Below are 26873 nucleotides of genomic sequence, written 5' to 3' on the forward strand. Positions count from 1 at the left end.
AAGAGGCGGTTGAATTTCTTGTTTTGCTTGGCAGTGGCTAGTTTCAGTGTACGCTGGGATTGTGTGTTGCTAATGCTGTCTAACGTGGTCCAGTCATTGAGCGACAAAGTGCTGGCAAGTTGCAGGTGGAGATGAAATAATTTATTGTTGAGGTGGTCCAGAGTCTGTCTTGTGTCACTGATCCGTTCTCTGAGGAGTTTTATGCTTGTTTCGTGAAGAATACGGTCTGTCTGTCTGTCTGTTCTTGGTGTGATATTTCGGTTTCACACATGCTGGTATAATGCTGTTGTCCCTGCAGTGTTTCAGAAATGCGAGTCGAGCCAGATAGTTACTCATTTTCTTTCGAAGGTTGTCGAACTGCCTAGTAGCTTTGAGAATATCCTCCACGTAAAGGTTCATGGTGTGAAGAATTATTTTATTTAATTTCCGGGTTGAACCGTGGAAGCTTCAGTTCTGAGATACGAAACCTTTGCGGGGAGGATATTCTCAAAGCTACTAAGCAGTTCGACAACCTTCGAAAGAAAATTGAGTAACTATCTGGCTCGGCTCGCATTTCTGAAACACTGCAGGGACAACAGCATTATACCAGCATGTGTGAGACTGAAATATCACACCAAGAACCAACGGACAGACCGTATTCTTCACGAAACCAGCATAAAACTCCTCAGAGAACAGATCAGTGACACAAGACAGACTCTGGACCACCTCAACAATAAATTATTTCATCTCCACCTGCAACTTGCCAGCACTTTGTTGTTCAATGACTGGACCACGTTAGACAGCATTAGCAACACATAATCCCAGCGTACACTGAAACTAGCCACTGCCAAGCAAAACAAGAAATTCAACCGCCTCTTACAAAAACAGATACCGAAACCACCTGCTCCACTGCAGAAGAATGTAATAGTAAACCTCACAGACAAGCTACTCAGTGAACCTACTACCTCAGTCTTGAGAAAAGGACTCAACTACGCAATAGCTCCGAATAGTATACCGGTGGAAGAAATAATTAGCAAAGAGAAATTGCAATCCGACACCTTCCTACCGAATCTGCAGAGGAGATCAGACAGGAGAACAGCAAAGCCACCACCATCCAGTTGGATTAAAGAAGAAATTCATGCCCTAAAAACACAACGTCAAGATACGGGAACAATTATCCTGCCCGCAGATAAAGGCAACGCTGCGGTGATAATGGCAGACTACACTCGGAAAATAGAACAATTACTCACCGATTCTACATACAGAAAAATAAGGAACTCTACCAACCGCATTAAGAACAAACTCCACACACTAGTAAAAAATTCCAGTATCCCAGCCGAAATACAGAAGAAGCTGATATCCTCGGATCTGATACCTCCTAAATTGTATGGCCTTCCTAAAATCCATAAAGAACGCATACTTCTGCGACCTATCGTGAGCGCTATAGGATCTCCCAGGCACAATATCACCCGTTACCTAGCTGGACTACTTCAGCCACATACAGGAAACACTGAAACCTACGTGAAGGACTCCAGACATTTCATCCAGCTCCTTAAGGACCAATCAATTGAAAGTACGGACTTATTAGTAAGTTTTGACGTCACGTCACTCTTCACCAAGGTGCCGGTAACAGAAGTATTTCTGCTATTAAACCAGAAACTTCCAGAAGACCTGTCAACACTAAAGGTCTTTTCTGCTCTGATGGCGGGTGGCCTACATACTGTCAGGGGAAGCGGGGAGCATGGGGCCGACCAATCCAGCACGACGTGAGAGGCCGTTAAGGGAAAGAGACAGAGGCCACTAATACAACGTTGCCAGGAGCGCCTGGGCGCGTGTTAAAAGTTGTGTTGAAATCCACATAACTTTGAGATACAGAGCTTCGTATGTTATAGTTAGAGTATGGCTTGTGGATGAGTTTTATTTATTTATTTTTCACATTTTATTATATCTTCGATGTAGTACAATACGAGTTAATTAATAATGCATATAAAAAGTGCATTGACAACAGACTGAAAAATAATTTGTTCAAAAGTACAGAGATACATAACACACTTGTTCAGTGTCGGGTATTCACCTTTACGTAATACCGTAACTGAGGAGAGTTCTTCTTATTAGATGGCATCCGTCGATTGCCTTTGTTATACAGTTCCTTTTGATTCGTTTGCACGGTGATTGCAATGAGATGGAACCAGATGACTGGGTAGGTAATGTCTTTACCTTCCTTTACTATACACTGACCGGTTCGCGTACTAACTTGACAAGCTTCCGAGACTCTCTGCTGCACTTTATACACACTGACTAAAGGGCCATTATTTTCTGCTTCCTTTTGAAAATATTCATGAACATTGGTGATCACTTTTCTACCCTGGCTCCTTATCTCCTTCCTCTTCGCCATTGTAAGACATATAGTGCAGTTATTACATACTACGACATTGAGCAATGCAAATAGAAACAAACCAATGTCACATCACATGTCATGAGCACGCTAATCGAATAATGCAGTAAAGGATGCGGCAAGAATTACTCATAAAACAAGAATTATCTTAAAACAAACTCGTCAAGCAAGCTCCTTGTAATACCCACACGCCCACGCAAGGCTACTCGGCAACACAGCAGTTCGGAGAGCGAAGTGAGCACGGCAAACTCCCCGGGAGACTGAGTAGTTCTCAGCGCCACCGCAAGGCGATCTTTTACCTGATTGGGCAGTGACATACTGCCCGCACCCCACTTCCCCTCACAGCATGTGGGCTGCCCTCCATCAGAGTAGAAAAGACCAATAGCTAAAGTATGCCTTAGCGCCACTTATTTCTATTTCAACGGGGAGTTCTACGAACAGACAGAAGGGGCCGCGATGGGATCGCCACTCTCTCCAATAATAGCAAACATGTATATGGAACACTTCGAACAGAAAGCCTTAGCTACATCTGCCCTGAAACCGAAATGTTTTCTCCGTTTTGTGGACGAAACATTCGTAATCTGGCCTCACGGGAGCAATAACCTACAGCTATTTCTCGACCATCTCAACTCCATACACGTAAATATTCAGTTCACCATGGAAATAGTAGATGGAAAACTACCGTTCCTGGATGTGCTGGTAATATGCAACTCCAATGGGATGCTGAGTTGCGCAGTATACAGGAAACCCACTCACACAGACAGGTACCTACACGCCTCGTCTCATCAACACCCATCACAAAAGCAGGCTGTCCTAACATCACTGGTGAACAGGGCCATAGCGATATCTGACACAGAGCACTTTGAGGAAGAGAAAGAACACCTCACGAGAACCCTGAGGAAAAATGGCTACTCGCTCAATAACATCCGACGAGTCCTTAAAAAATCAGAAGAGAACAAAGAAAAGGCCGCCGCAGGAGAAAACAACGGGAAAGAAGAACTGACCCGCCCGAAAACAGCGATACTGCCATACATTAAAAACACTACAGACAGGATTGGCAAGATACTGGACAAATACAACATAAAAACTATCTATAAACCTCACCGGAAGCTAGCCCGTTATCTACCACCAGTAAAAGACACAACAGAATTAAAGGCCCCTGGAGTATATCACATTATATGTAGCTGCGGAGCTTGTTATGCAGGTGAGACAAAACGTCTGATCTCCACCCGCCTAAAAGAACATATCCGTCACACCAAGAACCAAAACACAGATATTTCAGCAGTAGCCAAGCATTCCTATGAAACTAGGCATGGAATATCATTTGACAAGACCAAGATCCTAGCAGCTATCCCTTGGAATCTGGAAAGGAAAATCCGCGAGGCTATCGAAATCAATAAACATACAAACAACATGAATTTAGAAGGATATAAAATCAGTAATTCTTGGATGCCTATCATTCATAGTTTAAGACATACAGACCACAACATAAACACACGGGCCGCAACCCCATTACATAACAGCGCGGGCAAGCCCCCACTACCTGGCTGTGACACATACTTTCCAGAATACTCACGAGACAGCCAGGGCTTACGTCAGCCAGAAAGGCTAGGATATAAAAGGCCAAGATCAGGGCCACTCTAGTAGTGTAATTTCTGCCTGGGAGACTGATTACCTCGGATCGAGTAGGGGTATTTCAGTCGCCTTGACAAAGAATACTGCAATGTATTCGAAACGTCGGCAAACTGTACGTTTTGTGCAGACAAATTCAACACGGTTCAACCCGGAAATTAAATTAAATAACTGTTGTTATTATTATGGTGTATGAAATCAAATCAAATTTCTTTTAGAATCAGATATAAACTGGATCGATTAACACCTTACACGCTGCGGAGACAAACGGCATTACTTTTTCCGGGAAGGATTGTGGGGTTACATGAACGATGTTGATCCACGAAATATCACTAATATTTGTCACAAACGAAAGGTAATCATTGATTTACTCAAATAAAGTCTAAAATCCCAGGTTGATTAAGAAATACCGTCGTTACTAGCAAGAAATATGTATACGTATTTACTGGCTGTAAATGGGAGTCCATGGTGTTGTATTCCGCTGCTTGCGCCGTCTTTTGTTTCTTTCTTGAGGTCCAGGGCTGGCATCGATGAATGGGAGTGCTATGTCTGCGATTTTTGTTATCTTTGGCCATATGTCTTGCATTCCGCTGCTCGTGCCGTCGTTTGTTTTTATCTTGAGGTCCAGGGCTGGCACCAACGAGCTCTCTTTCTAACGAATGGGAGTGCGGGTATTTTGTTGAAAAATGGCATGTTCCCTGGACCAATACATATATATATTAAAAGGAAAATAGCATGATCCCTGGACCAATAAATCGTTTAATGAATCAGTTAATGCACATGAAGTGACAGCCCATCAAATTACATCGAATGAGAAAAATCAATAAAACGACACCAAAGAACTTCAGTGAGCAAAGACATCACAGACGACAGTGTTGGACAAACAAAACACTTACGGAAGCGCTGCGACGTAGCAGAAATAGTTGTTGTAAGGCAGTAAAGTATGTATTCTCTAAAATAAAATATTTCATATTATTTCTTAATCAACCTGGGATTTGAGACTTTATTTGAGTAAAAGCAATGACCATCTTCCATTTGTGGCAAATATTACTGTGATATTTTGTGGATCAACATCATTCACATAACCGGATTGTGGATCTGGATCCACACTACCCTTCCCCAGGGAAATAGGTAAAAGACAAAAATAGTCAATAGTGTGGATAGAGGATGCTTGACCAGTTGTATCTTCTCTTAAAACAGTAATCACCCATAACATGGTACGCCTCCCTTGTTTGCCACAGTGGGGAGGCTTGTGCATCCCAATGAAGCATGTAGCCGAGACATGTCGGACTGGTATCTATCAAGAGGCCAGACTAACTAATGGTTCATCGAAAGTGAGGGTAGCAGGCTTTTGTAAGTTGCAAGGACCGCATTCTAGACGATTCACTGATGTGGCCTTGTAATAATATTTAACATTGCTTAGCTATTTTGCAATTGCTACATGGCTGAAAGCAACGGGAAACTACAGCCGTAACTCCCGAGGTCATACAGCTCTCTCTGTATAAATTAATATTACTCTAATGATGGCTCCCTACGAGTTAAATGTTCGGAAGGTAAAATAGTTCCCCGTTTGAATCTCCAGGTGGTGACTACACAAGAGGAGCAGTCAGAAAGATGAATACTGACATTTTGCAAGTTGGAGCATGGAATGTGAAGTTTGTGGTAGGTTAGAGAATCTGGAGAGCGAAATGGATAGGCTAAAATTAGGTGTAGATGGTAGAAGTGAAGCATGGTGCAAGAAGGGCTGATGATATTGTTATTTTATCTGACTGTGCTGAAGATCTAGAAAAATTGCTGATTGGTATGGACACAATCTTGGAGTACAAGATGAAAATAAAAGTAGTGATGTGCAATTGAACGAAGTCTGGTGACACAGGAAATGTTAGATTTGGAAATGAAATCTTAGAACAAGTAGATGAATATTGTTACTTGGGTGGTAGAATAATTATTGATGGCAGAAGTAAGGACGACATACAATGCATGCTAACACAAGCAAGGAAGAGCTCTCTTAAGAAAAGAAATTTGCTCAGTTCAAACATTGATAAAGGAATTAGAAAGATGTTTTTGATGACATTCTTCTGGAGCAGTGCATGGTACGGAAGTGAAACAAGGACAATAACTAGCTCAGAAGGAAAGAGAATAGAAGCTTTTGAAATGTGGTGTTACCGAAGATGTTGAAAGTGAGATGGATATATTGAATCACGAATGAAGAGATACTGAACCGAATTGGTGAGAGGAGATCGATTTGGCTAAATTTGACCAGAAGAAGAGATACAGTAGAATGATAGGACATATCTTAAGACACTGAGGACTTGTTCAGTTAGTTTTTGATTCAAATACGGGAAGTAAGAATGATAGGTGTAGACCAAGGCTGAATACGACCAGATGAAGGATGAAATAGTTAATGTAGAAATGAAATGGTTAACACAGGTTAGGGTGGCATGGACGGCTGCATTAATTTAGTCTTTGGACTGATGACTGTAGAGTAAAATTTTTCCAGTTCTGTAATTAGCAGACTTGTTTTGGTGGAAAGGCAGGAATAAAGTGTATTTCTTTCTTGCAGGTGAATTTATACACCCTTCTCCAGAAATTCAATGCACAAACTGAAAAGGAGTATAAAACTTATAAGGAGAATTTTATGAAGAGGTTTGAAATAACAGACTTACCACCGTACCTTATTCTATACATAAAGGTAAGTGTTGCCAATCAGATATAATGTTCTTTATAGTTTAAAAGGAAAACCATAATATATTTACTGTACAACAAAATATTTTCATTTTGAATGTCCAAGAGATAAATTTGTAATAATATTTTACTATTAATTTCTATATTGTATCATGATTTTCTCATTGTTAGTGATTGTCCTGCTTGCTTCAAAACCCTATTTCCTAATTTTTATTACTGTTTTTAATTGCAGAGATTTACAAAGAACACATTCTTCATAGAAAAGAATCCTACAATTGTGAACTTCCCTGTGAAGTAAGTATTGCTTATATCTTCAAACTAAGGCAGAATATGGTACATTCATGTTAGGGTTGATGATCTAGACCCGGGATGGCAAACTTTTACCGACTGGCGTGGGTTTTGTTTATTACATTTTACTGTCTGGTGTGCTGTCCTCATCAAACGCTCCTCATTCAACTTAATTTAGGTATTAGATTGCATTACATATAAATCCGTATGACTGAGGGCCTGTACTACAACAGCCAGATAGAAGTGCATTTTAAGTGTATGTGGCAGTTTGTCCTTTTATCTGGAAGTTTGGTTGAAAACGCGTACTACGACTTACGTTTAGGTGGAATCCGGGAGAATATTCTCGAGTTTAGCTATGCTGAAGTTGGAGAGGCGGTTAACGCTCTTATCTGGGACTTTGTTCATGTCGGGGATGCTGCTGTAAGAATCAAGATGAATCTACATCTGCATGATGCTGTACGTAAGGGTAAGGGTTATTCTGCCCGAAGGCAGGTCCAAACCTCCGCAGAGGTGTTCCTGAGCTGGAGTTTACGTGCGGTAGGGTGGCCAGTTCCTTTCCGCTCCTCCATTCCCTTACCCCCCACCAACAGCGCGTGGCAACCCATCCAACTCCTGACCACGCCCAATGTTGCTTAACTTCAGAGATCTCACGGGATCCGGTGTTTCAGCACGGCTACGGCCATTGGTGCTGTACGTAAAATAAGTTGTTATAATGTAATCTATGTATATATTTATAAAATATATCACGTTTCCATCCAGCTATCACAGAACTTTTAAAGGTTTCCCAACTAGCAAGTTGTTGCTACTTACTATATGAGTTGCACGCAAGCAATTTAACAGCAAATTTCATAGGTAGCCGTAGTCGTTACGGCAACATCGTTTGATGCTGTCTTGCAGTTATTTATGGGTTCAAGTCCCAATACTCCTACATATTTTTACCTTCTAAATGTTAGTCAGTAGGGTACTAGACGTGATAGTACATGTTTCCTAATCATTAGAGTGCGTGTCAAAAGCTTGCACATATGGAGTAAAGGTATACATCGTTGTTCATGGTGATTCGTCCATCGAATGAGCATGTTAAGACGATTACCGTATAATCCCGAGTACCACCCACACTTTTCTCCCCAAAATATTGGTTCTAAATCTTGGTTATTCAAGCCGTTCATTCTCGTGAATGTTTACTACGTTTACATGGAGTATTGTAATAGATTTGAATAGGTTACCGTACTCAGTATACCACATGTAAACGGGCATTCAGGTCTTATTGTGTTTTAGTTGCATTCTAGAAAACAAGATTGATTTTTTCTCAATACGGTTACAATGGCATGTAACCGTGAAATGTAAGGTGATGAAATACAGTAAATCAAAGAATATGGGTAAATATGAAAGCCGCTGCTGCGGATGCTTGATCGTCATTTGTTTCACAAGTGTTGCTGACATGCTGGGTGCGCGAACAGCTGATCTCGCGGGATATCGTACTTTGCGAGAGTTGAGGCTGTTGGTTACAGAAGTCTGCCTTGCACACATTCAAGTTCCCTATCTGTCCCGTGAAAGTAATGTCTCGATAGTAAGCGATGGATTGAAACCGGCGGCTGCGTTCATTTACTGTGCGTGAGAAACTAAAAAGTTGTAAACGAAGCTGAAATATACGGAAATCGTGCTGTTGGCAGAAAGTATGATATGATGAATCATGTATTTGTAATTGGCAGAAGAAGAAGAAGAAGGAAATAGTTCTAAAAAGTAATGGCGATCACAGAGCGTTCCGCGGGCGGAGTGCAGTGTTTCGACTCCACAAATTTGTGATAGAAAAAAATGAGTTAGGATATGGTGTTTCTAGTGAAATGTGTCAATTGAAAGCACTAGAGATCTCAAAAGAACCAAAACACAGGGTTTTACTGCAAGCCGCGGATGGATCTGAAACTTTTATCAGAGAAACGGATTGTGCATTGGGAGACATAAGTCTTTTTCACGACATCTCCCTGGGGCGTATGAAGGAAAATTAACAGCCTTTCAGCATCACATTATTCATTTGTTAAAGCAAAATTCTTCTTTTCTGTCGCAAATTGGGAATGCTGACCAGACACCTGTCTATTTTGAAATGCAGTTGGAAAATACAGCGGATACGAAGGGTTCTAAAAGTGTAACCATCAGAACAGGTGGTAACGAAAAGCAGCGATGCTCAGTAATGCTGTGCGTATTAGCAGATGGAACCAAACTACCTCCATATGTGGTTCTGAAAAGGAAAACTCTTCCGAAAGGAAACTTGCCATCCGTTGTTACTGTTAAAACACATGAGTCCGGCTGGATGGACAGTGCGTTAGTTGAGGACTGGGTGAACTACGTTTGGCAAGGTCGCCCGGGAGCTTTGTTACAAAAACGAAACATGCTTTTGTTGGACAGTTACCGAGGACATACAACTGACGCCGTGAAAGATATGATGGGGAAAGGAAAAACCGATCTTGCGATAATTTCTGGAGGACTCGCTTCTATTCTACAGCCGTTGGTTGTGTGCATGAACCGGCCTTTCAAAACTGCCATGAAACAGTTGTACACCGAATGGATGTCTGATGGTGATCCTGCGTTAACACCAACCGGACGAGTGAAGAGGCCTGAAGTGGGACTAACATGCAGCTGGATCAAGACTGCATGGGTGTGCATTCCCAATGATCTGGTGTCCAAAAGCTTTAAGAAATGTGGAATTTCAAATTCAGTGGACGGTAGTGAGGACGACTATTTATGAAAAGATGCCAGCGACGAAAATTCTTATGTTAAGTAGATAAATTTCATAATTCGTCCATATTGAACCAAGATTACAATTTATTAAAATTCGTATCCACCTTATTCAATACATTAAAATGTTGTTAAGATGAAATTACAACATATATTTTATCAGAACTAGTTTCAACGCCTTATTTTGCGTCATCATCAGCTGAAATACATTCTAGGAAATATTTGGCAAACTTATAAGTTTATCTACGTCACATAAAACAAATTTTAAAAACATATTGATGATTTAAAAACATGTTGTAATTAAACTATTTCAAGTCCATATTATCTAAGACTTGCAAGTATTAAACTTTGAATTGATAAAATCCGATGTAAGATAGTTTATATTATCGTGGGTTTAACAAAAACAACCACTGAAAACACAATCTTCTTAAAAAACATTACCTCTGTTTGACACTTTATAAAAAAAATTTCATGTAGAACTGTATTAAAACTAATTCAATAAAATCAATAAAATCTCCAAGCTGTTATATTTTAGCAAACGTAGTGAGGTGGAAAATGAGAAGCCGGTGCTTTTAGATGTTAACAGATGTTTAGATGTTTCAGGTCCGCATTGAACTGGGAATGAGATAATTGTTAACATCTAAAAGCACCGGCTTCTCATTTTCCACCTCACTACGATTGCTACAATATAACAGCTTGGAGATTTTATTGATTTTATTGAATTAGTTTTTATACAGTTCTACATGAAATTTTTTTTTTATAAAGTGTCAAACAGACCTAATGTTTTTTAAGAAGATTGCGTTTTCAGTGGTTGTTTTTGTTAAACCCACGATAATATAAACTATCTTACATTGGATTTTATCAATTCAAAGTTTAATACTTGCAAGTCTTAGATAATATGGACTTGAAATAGTTTAATTACAACATGTTTTTAAATCATCAATATGTTTTTAAAATTTGTTTTTTTTGTGATGTAGATAAACTTATATGTTTGTCAAATATTTCCTAGAATGTATTTCAGCTGATGATGACGCAAAATAAGGCGTTGAAACTAGTTCTGATAAAATATATGTTGTAATTTAATCTTAACAACATTTTAATGTATTGAATAAGGTGGATACAAATTTTAATAAATTGTGCAAATTCTTATGGTGAAACTTCAGATGACGACGGTGAATTGTGAATGATCTGAGTATTGGACTGATTTTATTTACGATTTTTGTGATGATTTTATTAATTGTAAGCTGTTTGAATTTATATTTGTGGTAAATATGAAGAAAATTAAATAGGTATGTAAGTTTTAATTTTTTACCGTATTTTGCCGTCTCAAATTTAGGGTATGGGTGGTATTCGGGATTATACTGTATATTTATTTGACTTCGTTACAACTTCCTACTAAGTACTTACACTAAAGTGAGATAAATGCTTGCTAGTTACTATTCTAACATTATCTGGGAAAAAAAAAGAAACTAACTACTTATTAAATTAGCAACAATAAAGTGAATTAATAATAGAATTAATGATCCTACACTGCATAGTGGCATTAATTAGAAATATAAAATTTACTTTTGCCGAAACGCACATCCTCGTAAATACAGTATTACCCCCACATTTACGTTCCCGGCTTTTACGTTTTCCCATCTTTTACAACATTTTTTGTTGGTCCTCTGAGATTTCCTATGCTCACAGTATATTAAAAATCCTCAAATGTAAGTTTGTGACATTTTATGCTTTCCGCCATTTACGCCATGACAGGCTGTTCGAGAGGAAAAAATTCAAGGTAAAATGGCATCGCAACTAACCTAAAACGCTTTGAGTAACCATGGCATGACTACCAAATCATACAACCATGGTTTAATAATAACTTTCAGAACTCTCAGTATTGAACTTCCGCTTAACCACCGCAGCGCATTCTTTGATATCAGGTGTTTTCCACAACGTCCTAAACCTTATTTTCAAATCTGACAATTTGAATTAACTCTCTAAATCTCACATACACACAAACTTTCCACCATAATCCTATGACTTTTGAATGCAAGTGAACAAACACTGAATAGAAATAAAAAAACATGTACAGTATAATATCGCACATACAGTATCTGGGTAATGGCAAAATGCAGAGCCCAACAAAACCGCAAAAGAAGAAGAAGAAGAAGAAGATATCTGTTGTTTGCTTTATTGCCAAGTACAGTATAATCCACAAGAAGGAGACGGTATCAAGTGATTCAGTGTTTGTTTTGCCCGAGTTCGTTATTTCACGGTTATTGTTTTACACTTGTGTTTGTTGTTGGAGTTTTTAAAGTTATTATCGCTGATTCATCACATTTATTTTTTGTTATTTGTTGTGTTTTTTGTTCTTGTTATGTGAGTGAGTCGAGCGGTCAAAGTGAATTGCCATGATCTTCCTTTCTCGTTTTGTGTATTTGTTAATCCTTCTTTGTTATTGCTTTATTGTTTTCCTGCTAATAATGGAAAAAAAAAAAAGAAGGAAAGAAAAACTTTCACTATGGATGAGAAAGTTTGAATATTAGAAAAGGTTGATTCGTATCGCGGAACACGTGTTTCATTGGCATGGGAATTGCAGCTTCCTGTATCCACGCTGAATACAATTGTGGAAACAGAGGAAGCATTACATCAAGTGCTTCAAGAAACTCAAGTATGCGTCATACTGCAAATATGAGAAAATGGAAAAAATTATAAAAAGTTGGTTTGAAACCTCAAGAGCTGCAGGCATTCCAATTGATGGTGTGCTCTTAAGGGAAAAGGCGCTTAAAGTGGCAAACATTCTTGGCATTGAAAATTTCAGCGCGTCCAATGGCTGGATCGACCAGTTTAGGAAAAGGTATAACCTAACCTATAAAACTGTTTGTGGGGAATCTAATGCAGTTGGTGATGAAACTGTGGAAGAATGGATCGATAGAAGATTGCAGGAGCTGACCAAGGATTACGAACCCAGGAACATTTTAAACCTAGATGAAACTGGACTGTTTTTCAGTGTGTTGCCCAGCAAGACTTTGGCATTCAGAGGAGATATATGCCATGGTGGGAAACACAGCCAGATGAGGCTCACGGTGATGTTGGAAACCAATGCTGATGGCTCTGAAAAGCTCCACACTTATGTGATAGGGAAATCTAAAAAGCCTCGTTGCTTCAAGAATATGCGATCATTAACTACTGCCTACAATGTCAACCATAAAGCTTGGATGACCTCAGATCTTTTCCGATAGCAGTTAATTGCTCTGGATTAAAAAATGGGACCGTTGTCCTGCACATCCTACTGAATGGGGATGTTCCACAGCCCATGAGTGGGATATAGTGGGTTCAAACCCCTCTGTCGACAGCCCTACAGATGGTTTTCCATGGTTTGTCATGTTCACACCAGGCAAATGCTGGGGCTGTACCTTAATTAAGACCACGGTTGCTTCCTTCCCAATCCTAGCCCTTAGATATATGTCACTGTAAGACCTATCTGTTCACAAAGTTTATACAAGGAGTAATTTTAATACCACCTATTCAATACAAATTATTCCACTATAGTGGGGTTAAATACACATGGAAATTACCAGAAATTTGAAGGGTATATGTTTCTACCACTGTTTATTGGGCATCATCAGCCTCAATCAATCTTAAAACACACATGGTCTAAGGAGTCATAACTTACGTAAAACGTATTGATGAATATTTACAAATGTTAATACTGTGGATGCAAAATGTTTACAGTACAAAACTATTGAATAAAACAGAACTATACTAAAATCACTTTGAAAAATTGAAATGTTCATCTGAAAGTAATAGTCACACATTGTTTTTAAAAAGTAATCCATGTCTGACACAGAAATGGATCTTTTTGATGAAAAGCTTGAACAATACATATTACATTAGGAAAACAGAATATCAAAAATAAGGCGTCAACATGATAAGAACAAGATGGTTAAAAGAGACAGTATATGCTTATGTTTGAGGCCAAAATTAAAAATAGGGATGGAAATAAGTAGTTGAATTGAAGGCGGTATAGTTTAAGACGTCTTGGAAAGTTGGATAAAAATCGTGGTATGTCGTGAAGTGCTAAAAAACGTTGAAGAATTTGCCATAAAACGCTGCTGAAATATCAAATAAAAGAAGGTAGGCTGGACGACAATTTTGTGTAACCAGAAAATGCCTCCTGTAGACGTGGATGTCCTTAGTAATCAATGTTGTCAATTTATTCTCAAGATCTAATGTATGTCCTAATGTATCTGCAGCGTTAGTCTGTTTGAAGTTTGAAGTTTTTTCATCTCAACTCCATACACGTAAATATTCAGTTCACCATGGAAATAGTAGACGGAAAACTACCGTTCCTGGATGTGCTAGTAATACGCAAAAAGATCCATTTCAATTTTTCAAAGTGATTTTAGTATAGTTCTGTTTTATTCAATATTTTTGTACTGTAAACATTTTGCATCCACAGTATTAACATTTGTAAATATTCATCAATACGTTTTACGTAAGTTATGACTCCTTAGACCATGTGTGTTTTAAGATTGATTGAGGCTGATGATGCCCAATAAACAGTGGTAGAAACATGTACCCTTCAAATTTCTGATAATGTCCATGTGTATTTAACCACACTATAGTGGAATAAATTTGTATTGAATAGGTGGTATTAAAATTACTCCTTGTATAAACTTTGTGATTAGCTATTTTTCAATACGGAATAATGACAAGAAGCATTGGAAGGCTTCTATTATAATTAAAATGAACAAAGCAACAGTCTGTTATGAACGAGAGATAGGATTGCTAAAAAATTATGTTGGCCGACCAGCGGTTACAACGAAAAAGACAATAAAAATCGTATTTAATAAATAATGTAGAATAAAATAATAATGAAATATGGTCAACTGACCAGCAATTATTTGTTTACAAGAGATAAGTCGAAAGTCAATGGCATATGGTGATGTGGTTCAGTTTAATCAAAAATACGAAGTTGAAGTTGAAGAACGATGTTTTAATAGGACCTTAATGGACCATCTCAATTTGATGCAATGCTGCAATGATGTTAAGAATGTGGGTTGATTGACATTCTAGTCGAAACAGATGTGTGACAGTTGAATCATTAGACGATGGTGAGGGTAATTTGTTACGTTATTAACTGAACTATATAGTTCCACCTCCAACTCAAACATACAGCTATAACACTTGGAGTAAGAAGCCAACAGTCGACAATAACGTACAATTGGCTTTACGTCGCACCGACAAACATAGATCTTAGATGGGACAGAAAAGGGCTAGGAGTAGAAAATAAGTGGTCGTGACCTTAATTAAGGTATATCCCCAACATTTTCCTCATGTGAAGATGGGGAACCTTGGAAAACTATCTCCAGGGTTGCCGACAGTGGAGTTCGAATGCACTATCTTCCGAATGCAAGCTCACAGATGCGCGCCCCTAACCAAACGACCAACTTGCTCTAAGGTCTACGTAATTCCCAGCTGAATAGCTCAGACGATAAAGTGCTGGCCTTCTGACCCCAACTTGACAGGTTCGATCCGGCTCACTTCGGTGGTCTTTGAAGATGCTGAAATATGTCAATCTCTTATCGGTAGATTTACTAGAATGTGAAAGAACTCCTGAGGGACAAAATTCTGCCACCTCGGCGTCTCTGAAAACCATCAAAAGTAGTTAGTGGAACGTAAAAGCCACTATTATTATTATTATTATTATTATTATTATTATTATTGGTGGTAGTAGTAGTAGTAGCAACATTATTATTATGGAAACTCTAATGAAGCGGGTCAATTACAGTCGTCATTTTACCTATCGGCACGTATTGTCCAGTAATACGCCTTCTGTTACAAATACCCTGTGGCACATTTAACAAGAATGTTATTTGCTTTACGTCCCACTAACTACAGTACTTTGACGGTTTTTGGAGACTTTGAGGTGCCGGAATTTAGTCACGCAGGAGTTCTTTTACGTGCCAGTAAATCTGCCCACACGAGGCTGACGTATTTGAGCACCTTCAAATAACACCCGAGTGAGCCAGGATCGAACCTACCAAGTTGGGGTCAGAAAACCAGCACCTCAACCATCTGAGCCATTCAGCCCGGCTTTTGTTTAAGAGAGCAGCATAAAATAGGTATGAGGAAGCACAGCGGAACCCGTAAACAGAACAGGAAAATGGTGTCTCTTTTAATTACTGTTTACCTGCTAGACTCTCAGGGACTTACTTCAGGGGTCAAAAAAAAGAAAGTATTGTATATTTCAACCAAGATATCTATGTTCAGATTTTGAACATCCTGGCACATTACAATCAACTTCGAACTTACTCGGACACTATAGTAGTTTTTCATGGTACTTCCCCCGACATTCAGAATGATTTAATATTCATTTTCTCTCTCTCTTTCTCTCTCTGAGATGTTGACTATCTCAGGTGCATTTTGTTTTCTTAATTCTTACATTACTTATCCAAGAAAAACCGAAGAGTTGATCTAGTTTACAAGGAGTGGGATAAGCAATATTTTACTTAAATGCCTTCATAAACATTAATTAATAGTTAAAATGCTAAAAAAAAACTACTGTGTGAGTTTTAACAATAATCGCAAATGAATTCAATAACATGTTTTAGTTGCCAGGTTCCTCTAAGTAGAAAACCACGCTACGCTCTTGCAGTGAGTAATGTCATTGACGTCTTATAAATCAAACGCAACTACACAACTCTTGATTCGCATGTATACGCTGGTTTTCACAATTAGAATTAAAGGAAGGTTCAACCTTTTCAATACAAAATGTGTTGTGCAGGGTGTTCACAACATATTATTTATTATATTATTAGTACCGGTTTCGACGCTTATTGCGTCATCATCAGCTAAAAAATCACAAGTGGGCAAAGTACATATCACAAAAGTTGTATAAATAATTCTTACATGGCAAACTACAAATGATGGCTGCTTTTCTCCTTAAAGGATAAAAGAAAAATGAGTAAAATATGATGATATAATGTGACACATAAAAGCGTTATAGTCTAATAAAATAGGTGAGTATTGTGCAATAAAATTGGTCTGATGATTGAACATAAAAATCTGAATGTGATAATAAAACGATGTAGTAAAATTGTCCACTCTTCTGTTGTTGTTCATTGGAGACACATAAGTCCGGGTCCGATGTTATGTGAGGTTGGCAAGACCATCAAAAGGTTTTTGTCTAAGGCCGGGACACCTGATGTTAAGCGATTGAATAAGCTTGATCTTTAAAGTTGTCTCAGCTCAACAAGGGTGGTGAATCGTAAAAGAAAGGAAAGAAAAACGAAGCTAGTGAAATGGAAATCTAAAATAGGATTGCGGCCAAGGATGATAGAATATGAGACTCACCTTGTTCAGCATGCTGTGTGTGTAGTGTGAGAAGAGTTGTGGACGAGTGAGATGGGTGTGACTAAGTAGAATGAGTGCGAAGGTGGAGTGAGAGGGGAGGAAAGATGGTGGGGAGAGGGGGAAGGGGTGAGGAAAGGGTAGGGAGGCGGAGTTCAAGGCAGGTCAGGAGGGCGGAGTGGTAGTGGTGTGGGACGTAAAAGAGTGCTGTGGAGAGTGTGAAAGATCGATTTTCCTCCCGTGAATTTGATACCTCTAAAGACTTCGATTAGGAAGTCGAAAAGGATATTGGATTTTTCTGAAATTTCGTTAAGGTTTAGATTAGAATTAAAAAATTGGTCTAGGTGAATGAAACAGTTCTCCGTAACGTCGAGTAAAGGGCCTTTGTTTATGTTTTTGAGAATTTCTAGGTCTTGTTCTATAGTAGTAAAATTATGCTTTAAGTCATGTATGTGTTGGCCTATTGCAGAAAATCTATTATATCTGGTGGCGTTGACGTGTTCTAAGTATCTAACTTTGAAGCTTCGCCCGGTCTGTCTGATGTATGAGGAAAAACAGTTATTGCATTGAAAACGGTAAACACCTGACTTTGCGTGAATGTCGGATCTGTTTATTGACTTGGAATTGTGAATTATATCTATGTTTCTATTGCTGGTTCTGTACGAAATTTTAATATTATGTTTCTTGAAGACATTAGTTACACTGTGTATGTTTTTGTTAAAGGTAACGGTGGCGAATAGGGCAGGGTTAGGTCTTTCTTTGGTTAATGTTGTATTTAGTCTATGTTCACATTTGTTGATAATGCGTTGTATGAATGAGGTGTTATAACCGTTGTATTTAGCGATGGCACGAATGGTGTTCATTTCCTTCTTTAGGTTTTCCTTGGATAACGGTATTTTTAGTGCACGGTCTACCATACTGTAGTAAGTGGCGCATTTATGTGCATGTGGGTGTGTTGAGTCTCTTCTGATAGTAGTCTCTGTTTGGGTTGGTTTTCTGTAGATATTGTATTCTAAAGAAGAAGGAAGTCTCTTAATTGTAAGGTCTAAAAAGTTAATTGAGTTATTAGACTCTGATTCTAATGTGAATTTTATATTAGAATCTATCTTGTTTAAGTTGTTAAGGGTGGTAGCTGCATTAACCGTTCTGTCATCTAGAATAACCAGAGTGTCAGATGACAAATAAAAAATGAAAGGAAGTTGCCGACAAGACGCTGCAAGGCTCAGCAAAGTAAGAAGAAAATTGGTAGAGACTATACAGAGTGTTAGGGGTTATTCTAGATGTACTTTGCCCACTTGTGACTTTTTAGCTGATGATGACGCAATAAGCGTCGAAACCGGTACTAATAATATAATAAATAATATGTTGTGAACACCCTGCACAACACATTTTGTATTGAAAAGGTTAAACCTTCCTTTAATTCTAATTGTGAATCTCAGTTCAATACGGGAAAATGAAGTTTTTAACTTGTAATGTATACACTGGTACGGATATTCCACCTCGCATACTGTTTTAATTTTCGTAGCCCGTAGTAAAGACTGAATTTCTACTGGCTATAGTCCTGAAGCTTGACAATTTTAAAACGAATTATCCTTAGGTATTTTTTATGAATTACGTTATAAGGTCAGTTCCATTTCAACCAACAAATGTGTCCAAACAAATCCACATAACACAATAATTACTTTTATAGAAAAAGGTTTGTACGAGTACCAAATATCACTCGGCGGCAATATGAGAAAGTACAAGAGTGGATACGCCAGTAAGGATTACGTGTACTTCTCACACAGTACCCTAGTGTGGTTTTCGACTACAGGAAGTGGTCTGGCATGTGCTTCTCCCACCCCTACTTGCACAGCGGCATGTCTTGGCCTTCGATAACAAACAGGTTCAACAACTTCTGTACTCTGCTACACGAGGGCAGTATGACGTAACCAGAGTTTCCAACTACGGCCGTTCAAAACACATTAGGTCCTGAAATATTTGGCTCATTGATGAGGAAATATTAGGACAAGGTAAAAAGTACATAGCATATGTTCTGGGATGTATTTTTCTTTACTGACTAGCAAAATATCTGCACGTATACCCCTAACACTCTGTATAGTCTCTACCAATTTTCTTCTCACTTTGCTGAGCCATGCAGTGTCTTGTCAGCAACTTCATTTCATTTTTTATTTGATCACCTATTTGTGACTGGTGGAAAAATAAGAATATGTCGCAGACATCTTTGCATTGTATGATAAAATTTCAAAATATGATTAAAACTGTGCATGTACTGGAAGAAAAGACTACATCATCATCATCATCATCATCAGTTTTCCACTCCAGTTGCCCAGGTGTGGTTTACGAGCTCTCTCCACTTCTGTCTGCCCATGTACCATTCTTCTCTCAAGACGACATCCCAGCTGACTCCTCTTGTTCCTATGTCCTCCTGGCCCTTTTTGTCTTCTGTACCATAGTTCGTAGGAACTTGCTATCCACTTGGGTTGTTGTGCAGGTTTCTAGGCCATATGTTATTATGGGAGTGAAGTATGATTGGAATAGAATCTGCTTTGATCTTAAGGGAACTTGTTCGTTCCAGAGGAGGTTCCGAACTTGATGGTAAAACTGAGATGATTTTTGAATGCGGTTGTTAATCTCGTGCTGTATTCTGTTATCACTTGAAATGATGCACCCAAGATATTTATATTGGTCTACTGTTTCCAGCTGTGTACCTTCCAGCATTATTTTTCCTTTCTTCTTCTGCCTGTTGACAGACATAGTAACAGTTTTCGATTTATTTATTGTTAATCCGTGTGCTTTCAAATGTTTGTTCCAGGTGTTCAGCCTCTCTTGGACCTCCTCCTCTGTATTTCCCCAAATTACTACATCATCTGCAAATGCAAATGCATTGATGTCCATATTGTTCTTCTGCTTAATTTCTTTCATGACTTCATCCATGACAGTGATTAAAAGTAAGGGTGAAAGGGTACTGCCTTGTTTCACTACAAAGATAAAAATGTTATACATTACTTTTGTATGATCTGCATGTTTGCTCTTGGCTATAAAGAACTACGGTCACTGATTCTTTCCTTATACATCAAGAAGGCAATGAATCCTGGACATCTGGTGAAGTCATATTGTTGCTGAACATTGTATAATGGGACTGATACCTGTTCTTTGATTAATCTGGTGAAATTTGTTAATTATTTTGGTAATGTTTGTCAGGAATGTGGATTTTGGAGATATCCTGACACAAGAAGTAAAGGATATGTACGTCAGCACTGGGACTATATATGACTTGGTGGCAAACATCGTTCATGACGGAGAGCCTGGCAAAGGGACCTACAGAGTTCATGTCTTGCATAAGGTAAATTGTTCTTACTGCATTTTTCAAAAATAATCGTAAGATGGGGAGATACAAATCTTATGATTTTAATCCACTGGAGAAAGATTAGCCAAGAGTATGTATTTCTCATATTTCTGAAAGTTTACACTCAATCTTTTCTCTAAAAGATAAACATTCGTGTTTTATACTCGATTGTATCATGGAACATAAAAAATCCTTTCCCTTCAAATATTTTCCTGGCCACACATTCTCTGGTCTTGTAATTATTTCAGTCATTTTCTGTCAAACTGGAAGGACATCTGTGAAAACCATAAAAGTAGTTAGTGAGTCATAAAATAATGTTGCTTGTTTTATCATACCAGAAAGAAAAAGCATACGATATGGGAAAACGGAAAATCCAGGAATGAATTAAACCATAAACAGTTTGGCTGTAGGCCTACTTCACAGTAATGGAATATATATAATTTTATTTGTACAAAAACTCCTGCATAAAATACACTAGTTAAATAAATTTATACTTTAAATTCATTTTTTCCATGAAACTTCCATCACTTTCCCGTTAAAACGTCCTTCAGGTCAGCAACTTTCATCAGCCAAGCTATTCGAGAAATATTCTACTAAGTATGTTATCTGAATTATATTCATATCAAAGCATTTTAAAACCACATCTCAGACTCCAGTTTCACCATTACTGCATTGTATAAAATACAATTGAGTTATAATTTTTTTCAGTAACACTGTAACGGATCAAACACCCGATATAGATAATTAAAACCAGTTGCACGCTGGACGCCAGGCTTCGAAATTAAATTGAATTTGAAACCGAATTTAGATATAAAAAGTAATAAACATAATTTAATGAGACTATCCCGGTCGTGAGGTATGAGGATGCTGACCATTAAATACCATATGGAAAAACAAAGGGAACCGACTAAAAAGTCAAATTATCTAACGATGTAAAAAGCAAAAAGTTTTATTCTAAAAAATACGAAATTACGTAAAAACGAGTTTTTATATCAAAATTAAAAATTACTGACTGACATTACAATTCAATACTACACTCGTGGACTTGCAATAACAGGGCTAACTCATGCTCACCGGAGTTGATCTTCTCGTAGTCTGCTTCCGTGGTTGATCGTTGTCGTCCCTCTTCCAACAGCATCCTCCTTGTCATCTGCTTCATGGAATGGATTCCACCCTGAATCTATCACTCCCTATTTTGCTGAGTACCAAAACCATAGTACCAGCCTTACAATGTGAAATTCCACATCGGAATTAATTGAATAGAGAGAACGGAAAACATCCAGTCCTTCTATATTATTTGAACTTGTCTTTCTAAATAATCTGAGTAAGTCTCACAGAGCCGATAAGAAATGTTGAGTATAAGCACATCGTAAGCGATGCACCCAAATAGCAGAGTCGGATGCAGAATACAGAATGAAGAGGAATGATCTTCACCACGCCGTGTAGATCTATATAAATCCTCTTCAGATTCCCACTTCCTCCCTTGGTGTCACATGACATCTCGTTCCAATGAGAGCCGATATACGTCACTACCCTCTCGATATATAGATGAAGTGTCTATCCTTGACAGAAAAAGCCCCCCTGATAGGAGCACGTGATGTAGGGTAATTTAGCGTCGCAACAACGAAATTAGGTAGCTTCCTCTTGCTGTTGCGTACGTTTCCAAGAACCATCCAAAATTAACCTTCCTGGACTATTGCGAAACACCAAGTAGCCTGTTAGCGCAAGACCTGTTTTGACATTACCACGGAATATTCTAATATATTACAATTAAAAAATTATATCTCGTTCTTACGTACAATTACATAAATGATGATGATGGACGTTAATAATGAATAAAATTACATATGATACATGATACATATATATATATATACAATTAATTCGGGTGGGCAATCAAATTATGTAAATGTCGTGGCGACCACGATTATTACATTCGCCCCTCTGAATCTGACATGCGGAACACATAATGTCGGAATCACTCACAACCTGTTTATATACAACATATAAAGTATACTGGTTTGTCATACATCGAATCATCATTCACAGTTTGTCAAATTTACACTCCTCTCGACTTTAACATGCCAACTATGTATACATATATTTCAGCCTCCACGCTCTCGAGTGTTCAACTGTCCTTCAACTTCCAACAAAAATTCACACATTACACAATTACAAAAAAACATTCCTAAAAAATACCACTATACACATCTTCTGTGATTTCTTCACACTGAAGCGTTCATCAGTTTTAAGATTGTCTTCACCAGATTAAAATGGCACAACAACATATGGCGCAACCACACGCTATTCCATATGTGAGATCATCATTTCACCTGGTGTCATCCAATACCAAGTGTATTCCCACACATGACCCTACAAGCACTGTTACACACGTTCACCCACACGCCGTTGGAACATATAACCGTGCTACCGCAAGTCCTCTCATGGCACATATTCGCCTGTGATAACTCTATTTTACAATAACAAACTTTTTTATGTAGGTCTTCCTATTGGGCAAGTCTGAATTCTTTTACATTTACAAAAAACCATGGTATCACATACGCGCCTATTGACATTACTCACGTGCGCAGCAGTACAGTGAGCTCACTCCAGACAACACACCACGCCCCCCACCTCTCTACAGACATACTCCGGAAAATCCACTTCTTACATACACACAGCTGATACACAAACACACCAACACCTCGACACAGTAACCAGGCTGACTTCCCGTTATCTACGTTCTGATTACTTCATGGCTCAATCATGCCGTCTGATAGCATACTTTGTATTTGCTGGCCTACTGCTTTGGAAAACTTGTGTGGAATGCCATACCTCGGTCCACTAAAAAGGCTACTATCCGGTACAGAAAAAGAATGCTCATACACATGAGTTCGGTCAGGTTTCACTGAAAATACATTGACGTGTTCAAGCAACACCGCCAACAACTCGTCTTGCCGTCCTTCCTCCAAGCAACTTTTGCTCACAGCTTCCCATAATGCGTCCTTTTGACTCTTATTCAACAACACATGACACAGAACGAAGTTCTCACTAACTTCTACTTCCCCGAAGCTCTCTCGAGCTTCCTCGATAGTTTGTGAAACCCTGACAACACACCCCATGGCACAATCACCCTGTTTCCCCTGAATGTCACCCTCAAAATTGACTTTAATATGAGCCTCGTTCCACATTAAGTTAACCACAGCTTCTTTGTGGTCTAACTGTGCTGAGTGTGACGTCAGCCAGTTACATCCCAAGATGATATTAATTAATGATTTTTTTTTTTCAAAATGGTGCCCGGTAATGACGACGTGGTGTTTTATTCTCCGAGTAAATTAACCGTAAAATGTGACGAAAAGTGCGGAAAATGTCGAAGATTAGTGAAAAATGGAATGTTGTGTGATTCATGTGATCGATGGTGGCATTATAAGTGCGGAAATTGCCCTAGAGACGTAAAAACTAATGAAAATGTTGACTGGATTTGTGAGCAGTGTGTTCGGAATGTTGTTGTTGGGGACGGCGTTGACGAAGCACCGAAAACAGTCGATGAAGAATATAAAAGTGCATTAGAAATTATAAACATTCTAAAAAAGGACAATGAGACTCTTAAAGTTGAAAATCAAGAATTAAAAGAAAGACTGCGATCGCTAGAATTTGGGACTGACCATTCTTCGAGTGATATACCAGTACAAGTAACAAACTCGAGCACGTGGTGTCAAGTAGTTCGTGGATGGCCGGCTAAGAAGAAATCTACAACTGAAATTCCGGAAATAAACATCAGAAATAGGTTTTCTGCCCTAAATAATTTAATTCTGGAAGAAAATGATCGCGCGCGTGAAACCAAATCATCGCGATCCGCTGCCGTTGCCGTGCCGAGTTTAAAATTTAGGCCTAGAATTCAGATTCAAGACCCAGTTAGGCCTAAATCAGCGAAGGTAGCTGTGTTTGGTGATAGCCAAGGAAGGGGAATTGCGGGAGTGATTAACGACGAGAATATAGCAGCAACCGGAGAAATATATCCAGGAGCTTCTATCAGCAGTGTTCTGGAAAACGTAGAAGCATCAACTAGGAACTTCAGGAGCGGCGATGCAGTGCTTATCATCGGTGGGACGAACGACGTAGCTCACGACGACGCCAAGAATGTAAGATCACAACTTAAACATACATTAGGGAAGCTGACCCACACTAACGTTTTTGTAGTGAACGTGCCCCACAGGCATGATTTGAGTAGAGACTCGTGTGTGAACATTGAAGTGGACAAGGTCAATACAGATATTGTTAAAATTTGTAAACATTTTCGGAATACTCAGGTTATTGAATGCAGCAGTTTTGAGAGATACTGTTATACAAAACATGGCCTCCATCTAAACAATTCAGGTAAACGAAAGATAGCAAATATTGTTCTAGATTTTATTAATCTTAAAACAGGCAACTCCCTTGAGTTATAATACTGATGATATAGATGTTGATTCCCATAGCCTACGCAGTGGCCTCCACGGTATGCACTAGCCAGCGTATTGGTAGGTGTGCTAGGTACCAACTGATGAGCCCACCCTAGCACACGAGGGCGAAACGCTGGCAACCAAGAATGAGTTAGCTGGAAAATTTATAATGTCCAATAACGGACCATTTATATGGTATTATAATACTGACCAGGAAAACTAGTAGAAAGAGCCAGCTGTACTTCAAGCTGGCTCAGTCAACTAGAAAAAGAAACTCAGGATAGTAAGGAATTTCAAGTTACCCAATTGCAACAGTCAAGTTTTAGGGAGGAAGGGGGTCTGAGATTGCTCTTGGTAAACTGTCAAAGTGTAGTAAATAAACAATTAAAATTCGGTACATTGATGGAATCTTATGAGACTGATGTGGTGATAGGAGTAGAACCGTGGTTGAAAGAAGGGGTGGGTAATAGAGAAGTATTTCCAGAAGGGTACACAGTCTATCGTAGAGACCGAGGAGATAAAAAGGTAGGGGGGGTGTTTATTCTGGTGAAGGAAACTTACTGTTCACATGAATGGTTTACTGATGAAAGGGATGAAATATTAGGGATAAAATTAGTTTGTGATAATATGAAGGAGGTGGGAATTATAGGAACATACAGGCCTGGAAGAGAGGAAAGAGACATGGAAATCTTTGAGAAAATAATAGATTATACTCGTAAAAACAATAATAATGATATGGTAATAATTGGGGGAGATCTAAATTTGCCTGAAGTAGAATGGAATGGAGCTGCAAGTGAAGCCCATGAACAGAAACTGGCAAATAAGTTAATTTGGGAGGGAGGATTTACACAAGTAGTACAAGAACCGACTCGTCTCAATAACTTACTAGATGTATTCTTGGTTAAACCATGGGAAATTGTTGATAAAACTGAAGTAATTGAAGGAATAGGAGACCATAAGGCTGTAATAATGGATGTGGGACTCGTACCAAAAAGGCTTAATAAGAGGGTTACACAAGATAAGAAATTGTACAGAAAAACTAAAGTTGATGAATTTGGGACTTACCTTAAATCACAATTCAGTTGTTGGATAAGTGAAGGGAGTAACGTGGATACACTTTGGGCTAAATTTAAAGGAATCATTTGGGAAGGAGAGAAGAGATTTGTACCTGTTAAGAAGGGTAAAATGACCTCAGACCCTGTTTATTATACAAGGGAAATAAGAAAATTAAAAAGAAAATGTAGAATAGTAAACAGGAAAATCAAAGAGGGTAGGGAGAGTAGAGAAACTAGAAAACACCTAATGAGGGAACTGAATAGAGTGAAAAAGGAAGCAAAAGAGAATTATATGAATGGCATACTTCAAGAGGGTAATGACCACAAAGGGAAATGGAAAAAGCTGTATTCATATATCAGGAATCAAAAAGGAAAAGGAATCCAAATTCCTACAATGGTGGGAGAAGGGGGTGAATACTATTTAACAGATACTGAGAAAGCAAACCTATTTAGTAGGAAATTTAGAGATTCAGTAGATGATTGTCAAGAGTTGGAAACCGAAACAGAAGATAGAGAGGGAGAGAGACAGAGGGAAACAAGAAGCTTCTCATTTACAAACGAAGATATTTTCAGAGAAATCCAACTGCTTCAACAAGGAAAAGCAGCAGGAAGTGATCAAATTACTGGGGAGGTATTAAAGACAATGGGGTGGTACATAGTGCCTTATTTAAAATTTCTCTTTGACTATGTCATAAATAATAGTGTAATACCAAAGGAATGGAAGGAATCTATAATAATACCAATTTATAAAGGAAAGGGTGATAAAAGGAAACCAGAGAACTACAGACCAATCAGCCTGACCACTATAGTTTGTAAAATACTGGAGAGTTTAATTTCGAAGTACATCAGAGGGATATGTGATGATAAAAATTGGTTCATGAGGAGCTAGTATGGATTTAGAAAGAAATTTTCTTGTGAGGCACAACTGGTGGGATTTCAGCAGGACATATCAGATCAGTTGGATTCAGGAGGTCAGT

At 38.5% G+C, this 26873-nt stretch overlaps 1 protein-coding gene across 1 annotated transcript in view; it reads left to right on the forward strand.

Annotated features, from left to right (window-relative positions):
- Positions 1-26873, forward strand: part of Usp39 (ubiquitin specific protease 39) — a 98619-nt gene that overhangs the window by 35891 nt on the left and 35855 nt on the right. Inside the window, exons 7-9 of the mRNA XM_067152217.2 lie at positions 6570-6698; positions 6924-6985; positions 20255-20396. Coding sequence (XP_067008318.1) covers positions 6570-6698; positions 6924-6985; positions 20255-20396 — 333 coding nt within the window. The remainder of the gene's footprint in view (positions 1-6569; positions 6699-6923; positions 6986-20254; positions 20397-26873) is intronic.

Source organism: Anabrus simplex, chromosome 8 (genome assembly GCF_040414725.1).
Source record: "Anabrus simplex isolate iqAnaSimp1 chromosome 8, ASM4041472v1, whole genome shotgun sequence".
Lineage (NCBI taxonomy): Eukaryota > Metazoa > Arthropoda > Insecta > Orthoptera > Tettigoniidae > Anabrus > Anabrus simplex.